Genomic DNA, 7,307 nt, shown 5'->3' with positions numbered 1-7,307 from the left:
CCTCATGTTTGGAATAAAAACTACAGCAGTTTCCTACTTGTGAAATTGTATGTTAATTAAATGCAGAAAATGAAGTTCTGCTGGGGGTTGGTGTTTGGTCATGTGAGACCTCATCCCTGTGGCAGATGAAGTTTGAAATGGAAAAGTTTCTGTCAAAGTTTCTCTCTTCAAGGGGTAGCCAGTGGAGCCCAGGCTGTAAGTGAACATCAGGCAGCTTACAGCAAGTGTCATTGTCCCTTGTGCTACCTGGAAGTCACAACATCACTGCCTGAGGCTGATGCTGCCCAACCCTCTTGGAACCCCACATCTGAAGGACTCCTCTGAATCTGAGAGATGGCTGTTGTAAAAGCCTGGGGCAAGAGCCTGTTCTGCCAGACAACTTATCTTTTTTCCTTCTCCTACAAAATTCCCCTCCAGGAAGACCACTGATTTAGGGAGGTGAATTATTAAAATCACCTCAAAGTTTGCATATAATTATTTACTCATGCCAGGCTGGGCCTGAGCTGTTTTGGGAGTTCTTTGTCTGGAGCTGAACAGATGAGCTGCTGCTACACAGGAATATCTTTGTTTTCTGGTGCTTTGGGGCATGCTGATAAGCAGAGCTGTCAGGCAAAAAGAAACCCTCCAGAAAAACTGAGGCACTCAGGAGTCTGGGGAGGTTTCTGCTCCACCAAGCTCCTGAGAGCAGGGACAGCTCAGAACTCACACTTGAGTTCTTGGTGGCTCCAGGGATGGAGAACTCACAGTGTGTTCCAGGGAGCCCAAAGTTACCAGAGTAACAGACTAACTGCAGGTTGCTTCTTGAAACTTCCCTCTCAGAAGTATTCAGAGGTCATGAAATCACTGGGCTAAACTGATCTTACACCTTCTGCCAGCATGTGATAACTTCCAATAAAATAATTGGTAATGGAAGCTGAATTTTCTCTCAGGAGTTCTCCCTCTCTAATCAGAGCAAAGAAATTAAAGGCTTTGGGTCACTACTTCTGTCACAAGTCATCTCTAGTCTCAACAAAAGTTTGTGATAAGATCATAAACATAATGAGAACAATATTAAATGTTTATGGGACAAAGGAAGTAATTTTCATCTGCTCTGTTGTCATTTGCCTGCAGCTCACGTTGTCTCCGTTGTGTAGAAAATGTTTGGACAAAAGGGAACAAAAATACATTGCTTTTTTTTTTTCTCCTTTCTCATCAAGCATCCACATGACTGTAACACTAAACATTGCACCAGCCTAAGCAAGGTAAAACAAACTTTATCACTGCATTAGAATATTTTGCTCTGTTTGCTTCATCAGGAGGAATTCTACATGCACGTAGGGAAGTAAAGGGCTTAAAAAAGGTTGTTTTAGAGAGAAGTCAGGTAAACTGTAATGAAGGATCCCTGAGATTGACTGGAAAAGCTTTTGGGCTTTCCTGCCTGACAAACAGATGCTTTACTGGGATTCTGAAATACTGCAAACACTTTTCTCCCTCTGTCCTAATAAAGTGTGGGATGCATGAAGGACTCAACTGCTGCATCAGATTTGCCCTCTGCTGCAGACACTGCCCTGACAAAAGGGATTTTATCCAATGGTACAAAGTGGGTCATGGGAACTGCTGGAACATCATGACTTTGGGTAAATCTAAAGCCTGAAATGCTGGTGCCAAATCCTAAAAGAATCCCATATACGGGGGTAGTGTATGGAACATGGTAACATGGAAAAAATACCAGCTGGAAGCCCAGGACTGGCAGATGAGGACACAAGACCAGAGAGGAATTGAATTGCTCTTTGCTTTCAGGGACTCCTCACACCTTAAGTCTGGGAGTACCAGGAAGATTCCAGTCCTGGTAACTGTACCTTGCAGTAAAGCTGATTTGCAGGATCTGTTTGGTAGGGGAGTCCCCTTCACGTGCCTCCAAAATGCCATGAGTAGGGAAGACAGAAAATACTTCCAGCTCCTTGTGCTTTTCCTGTTCATCTGCAGTGAAAGGAGTGAATGGCAAACAAAGGAACTGTATTATATTCTGTACAAACTTACAAAGCAATGCACCTCCTCACTACCCAACTAATAAATCAGCTCTTCCACTGTCAGAGGTTTCATGTGCATGGGGCTGATTTCTGTTTTCGCCCTCTGATCACTTGGAGTGATCAATGAGGCTCCATGACAAAATAATGTCCTTGAGCTTCTTTCCTCTGAAGCCCATCTGTTGCTACCATCATTAGGCACAAACTCAAACAGGACTCGTGAGGAGCTACTGCTCCTTGTTGCCTGCTAAGATTGGATTATAAATGAGCAAAACATGTGCACTACCTGGGAGGGCTGGGATTCAAGCTTTTGGTTAAATCTGGAGTTACTGCTGATTTCAGTAGAGAAACACTGATGTCAAATCAATCAAACAAAATAAAAACCAACCCCCCAGCCCCCTTAAAAACAAAAAAAACCAAAAAGCACCAAAGAGAAAGAGAGGAGAAGAAAGAAGAAAGAAAAGGAGAAAGGAGAAGGGGGAAGGGGAAGAGGGGAAGAGGGGAAATTGGGAAAAGGGGAAAAGAAGGGGGAAAGAGAGGGGAAAGAGGGGGGGAAAGAGGGGGGGAAAGAGGGGGGGAAAGAGGGGGGGAAAGAGGGGGGGAAAGAGGGGGGAAAGAGGGGGGAAAGAGGGGGGGAAAGAGGGGGGGAAAGAGGGGGGGAAAGAGGGGGGGAAAGAGGGGGGGAAAGAGGGGGGAAAGGGGGGGGAAAGGGGGGGAAAGAGGGGGGAAAGAGGGGGGAAAGAGGGGGGGAAAGAGGGGGGAAAGAGGGGGGAATGGGGGGGAAAGAGGGGGGGAAAGAGGGGGAAGAGGGGGGGAAAGAGGGGGGAAAGAGGGGGGGAAAGAGGGGGGAAAGAGGGGGGAAAGAGGGGGGGAAAGAGGGGGAAAGAGGGGGGAAAGAGGGGGGAAAGAGAGGGGAAAGAAGGGAAAGGGGAAAGAGGAAAAGGGGAAAGAGGAAAAGGGAAAGAGGAAAAGGGGAAAGAGGAAAAGGGGAAAGAGGAAAAGGGGAAAGAGGGAAAGGGGAAAGGGGAAAGGGGAAAGGGGAAAGGGGAAAGGGGAAAGGGGAAAGGGGAAAGGGGGAAAGGGGAAAGGGGAAAGGGGAAAGGGAAAGGGGAAAGGGGAAAGGGGAAAGGGAAAGGGGAAAGGGAAAGGGGAAAGGGGAAAGGGAAAGGAGAAAGGAGAAAGGAGAAAGGGGAAAGGAGAAAGGAGAAAAGGAGAAAGGAGAAAGGAGAAAGGAGAAAGGAGAAAGGAGAAAGGAGAAGGAGAAGGAGAAAAGGAGAAAGGAAAGGAGAAAAGGAGAAAAGGAGAAAGGAGAAAAGGAGAAAAGGAGAAAAGGAGAAAAGGAGAAAAGGAGAAAAGGAGAAAAGGAGAAAAGGAGAAAAGGAGAAAAGGAGAAAAGGAGAAAAGGAGAAAAGGAGAAAGGAGAAAGGAGAAAAGGAGAAAAGGAGAAAGGAGAAAAGGAGAAAAGGAGAAAGGAGAAAAGGAGAAAAGGAGAAAAGAGAAAAGGAGAAAGGAGAGGAAGAGAAAGAAAAGGAAAGGGAAGGGAAGGAAAAAGAAAGAGCCCACAGGAACAGAAGCAGACCTGATGTTTGTAGCCAATGTGCTCGTATACTGGCTGTGCACTGAGTGCATGCAGCCTTACTAAATAAAAAGACTGAATAGTGAAACTGTATAACAAGAAATCCAAATACAAAACCAGAATACCCAGCAAAGCAGTCCAGTAACTTCTGCAGGCACTCCTGTTACACAGGAGGACGTGTTCAGTCTTGGTCTGTGCAACGAAACAGGTCTGGAAATCAAGTGTGTTGCAAGAGAGCTCCAGAACTGGAACAGTGAGGTATGCAGTCACTGGGACCAGCTGCAAAACAGAGGAAAGGGAAAGGAAAAAAACCACCCACCTTATTTTTGCAGAGCTTTAATACTATGTGTCACAGCTGGATTGTTCTTACCTCACAGATTCAGTAGCTGTTCCATGTTCTTTTGTAAGAACCAAATCTCCATTTTACCCCTTTGAGTGAATTAAGTTGTTGCTTGTTTTACTCTTTTGGGATAGGTTTTCAACCCAGACACTGTCATCTTGATGAAGCAACGTGGAGGGAACACTCTGATTTGTTATTAGAGTTTTCTGAGGAGATGCAGACATTACAGCATCTCTTCATCCCTTAGGACTGTATATGGCCCACTGTGAGTCATTCAGTTTGTGCAGATTGCTCAAGATTATTATTCAAGTGACTGTAAATACCTGATATGAAAAACAAAAAAATGCCTGCAGTGCACTGGAACTGCTGAGGAGTTGGTGGTGGTGGGGTTGGTGTGATGTGTTATAGATCTGGAAGAGATTGGCCTTTAAATGTGTGTGGGCTGTGACCACACCACAGGAATTAAGACTCAGAAGACTTTCAAGAAGCAGAGGGGCACTGTGGGAGGCAAGGCTTGGTGACTCAGTTCCTGGCATCTTTGCTAAGACAGTCCTGACCCCGTGTCTCAGAAGGATGTGACATCCTGTGACAGGGTCACATACTGCCCTGGGTCTGAGCCCTGGCATCCAGGCTGTGCAAGGAGCTGAGCACCAGGGTGCTGGCCCCAAAATGCTGTCCACCTGCAGTCCCAACAGGAAAATATCTCCTTATGCACATCCATGGCTGTTCCCTTGAGCTGGATGACACCATTTAGCCCAGAGGTGGCTGTGTTTCAAAGCCAGGTGACATTTGTTGTGAGTCAGAGATGCTGATACAACACAGCCCCTTTCTCAGGGCCCAGAGATCTCCCTTCTGATCTTACCTGGGTGGTGTGGTTGCTGTATTCAATCACCAGATTTTGATGAAACTTCAGCTTTTTCTCTCCATTCTCAAGCTGCAGCACTTGCAGGCCAGGAAGCAGCTGGGTATCTGGCAAATGTTGATATGTAAGTAACTCCAGAGTTGTGTGAAATGACACTTTCACCTGTGGGAAGAGGAATTCCGATGACCACAGCATAAGAAGACACTTTGAGCAGGAAATCCAAAGTAAACACTGCTCAAAGGCCCAGGCATACATTTTCCCACTGGAACCCAAAGGTGTCAATGCCAGCGACCAAATTCCCACTGGAACAAAGCATTATAATTAAAGAAAAAAAAATTACAGCTATTTCCTGTGAATCCAGTACGTGGAGATGGAGTGTAAAGGTGAACAGCTGATCTCTGAACCACAGGGCAGAAGCAGCCTCTAGCAAGACAAAGGTTCAAAATTTCCAAGGTTACAAATACCATATTCATAAAGGAATATTAAACATGTAAATCTCCTCTTTTCCTGCACAGAATTAAGATGTATGTGCTCCTACATCAGAATGAACACTGAAAAATGAGAAGCACACTTCAGAAGTGCAAGTGCTGCTCACTCTTTGCATCCTAGCTGATTCTTGACTTTGTTTCCTTTTGTGTCATCGTGTACAACCAAAATGCAACAAATTCTGTGCTTGCCTCTAATTTAAGGAAATCAGGAACTGCAGTCTTCAGAAGTATAATAATTTGTCCAACATATTTATGGCTGTTGATACAGGTGAGCTCCAAAAAGCACAGGGTTTTCTGCAGGACTTTGCAACAGGTCAGAGTTGATGAGAAAAGCACATCAGGGACACTGCAGAAAAATTTATTTGTACCTGCAATTTTCCAGGGTAACTGCAGTAATTATCATTTGCTAATACACTTCTCTTTCCCATGAAACTGGGATAATTCTCTACTGCTTGTGTTTTTCTTGTGGTTCATCTGGGCCACTCTTAACACTCCAATTACTAAAGTGTCTATTCTGGCAGAGAATTATTATTTTTGAGCCTACCAGCATGTTTTGCTGTGGATAAAGTACAAGTTGTGGTTGCTGCTCTATTTCCTCCTCCTTGCTGTGGGGTGTTTTGGTGCTCTTTTTGGGAGCTGTGCTGGACAGGCTGAAGGGTGTAGACAGAAGGAGCCTGAAGTACAGAGGAACTTTAGTGCGATTGATGAGTCTCAGCTTTTGAGTCATTATTGAATCTGTCAAAACCTGGTGGAGAAATGATGCCAAGCTGGTTAGTTTGAATTCCCTGGGGAGGTTTGTGCTAGTCTGGTCAGTCAGCACCACCAGGGATCTGAAGGACTTTATCCCAAAGCAACACAGTCTGTGACTTGTGTTTTCCAAAATTTCTTAAGTAAAAAAACCAAAATACAAACAATGTAATAAAATTTAGAAATCTTTGAATGTCAAGGGTCACAGAAACTGACCAGGCTGTTCTAAGTGACTCATTCTGCTGTCAGATTTTTATCTCCTAAAAAAATGTACTGATTTTTCTACTTACAGATTCCTGTACAAAGAAAGACACATAAAATAAGCATTGTTTGAGCTCAGTTCTGCTAATGAGTACTGATAGTCCTTTTGCTTTCCTACCTTGTTATGTGCAAGATAGGAAGTTGTAACATGAAGCTACTGGGCATGAAGATGCATTTTTAAAAACCATCTCTGCATCTTCCAGCAGCAAAGCAGCTCAGACCAGCTGAACACATCAGTGCATGAGATACTTACTCCTGACAGAGGCTGATCTGGCAGGAGATCACTTGCCAATGAATTGAACACCATCCCTTTGTCATGATCCGTGGCTACTTCTAACCTGGGTGTAAAGAATCAGAGCTGGTCAGAGTCCTGCCCCCCAGGCTGATGGATTCTGCAAGGGTCCCAGTGCTCAGGTACTTACAGAGCAGACCTCACAAAAGCTTCCAATTCTATTCGTAGGGGTGGAGCTTCATAGCCCTCTCTGCGATGCACTTTGCCAGGCACTGTCTTTGCATGCTGACAACAACATGAAAACAGAAATGATGTCTAAAATGATGGAAACATGACTTTTAGCCTGGGAGGCTGCTAGCCAAAGTAGGATTCTGCTTGACAACTTACTGTTTACCTGAGATGATGGCAACAGACACAGGGCAGCAAAAGCTAAGCAGAGTAGGGAACATTAGGGATGTTTTTATTAATTACTCTTTGATTATTCATTCATTGCCCCTTTGCAATGATTCATGTCAGAGAACACAGACCAATTCATAAAACAATGTTCAAGCCTCACATTAGCCTGTGAGCTGCACTTGCAGTTGTTAGAGAGGAAGTTTCCCAGAGGAGAGAAATGCTGTCCAAATTCACACAGGAAGGTAGATGCAGAGCCAGGAACAGGACTCAGCAGTCCTGAGTCTCAGCCCCATTGTTAACTCCTGTTATCAACAAAACCTGATGTTATGATAGTGTTTCAAACCCTGGGCTTTTGTCTGGGGTCTGCTGCACCAGACAATGTAAGAGAAGATGGGGATA

General features: G+C 44.8%; 1 protein-coding gene across 1 annotated transcript in view; it reads right to left on the bottom strand.

Annotated features, from left to right (window-relative positions):
- The window catches only part of DLEC1 (DLEC1 cilia and flagella associated protein), a 39,576-nt gene that overhangs the window by 386 nt on the left and 31,883 nt on the right, over positions 1-7,307 (bottom strand). The window contains exons 32-37 of the mRNA XM_008502231.2: positions 6,703-6,797; positions 6,534-6,618; positions 5,817-6,017; positions 4,785-4,946; positions 3,708-3,861; positions 1,839-1,959 (exon numbers count right to left, since the gene is read on the bottom strand). Of these exons, the coding sequence (XP_008500453.2) occupies positions 1,839-1,959; positions 3,708-3,861; positions 4,785-4,946; positions 5,817-6,017; positions 6,534-6,618; positions 6,703-6,797 (818 nt within the window). The remainder of the gene's footprint in view (positions 1-1,838; positions 1,960-3,707; positions 3,862-4,784; positions 4,947-5,816; positions 6,018-6,533; positions 6,619-6,702; positions 6,798-7,307) is intronic.

The sequence above is a fragment of the Calypte anna genome, chromosome 2 (assembly GCF_003957555.1).
Source record: "Calypte anna isolate BGI_N300 chromosome 2, bCalAnn1_v1.p, whole genome shotgun sequence".
NCBI classification, from domain to species: Eukaryota; Metazoa; Chordata; class Aves; order Apodiformes; family Trochilidae; genus Calypte; species Calypte anna.
Note: the sequence above shows the minus strand (reverse complement) of the source record. Positions and strands in the feature narration are given on the sequence as shown.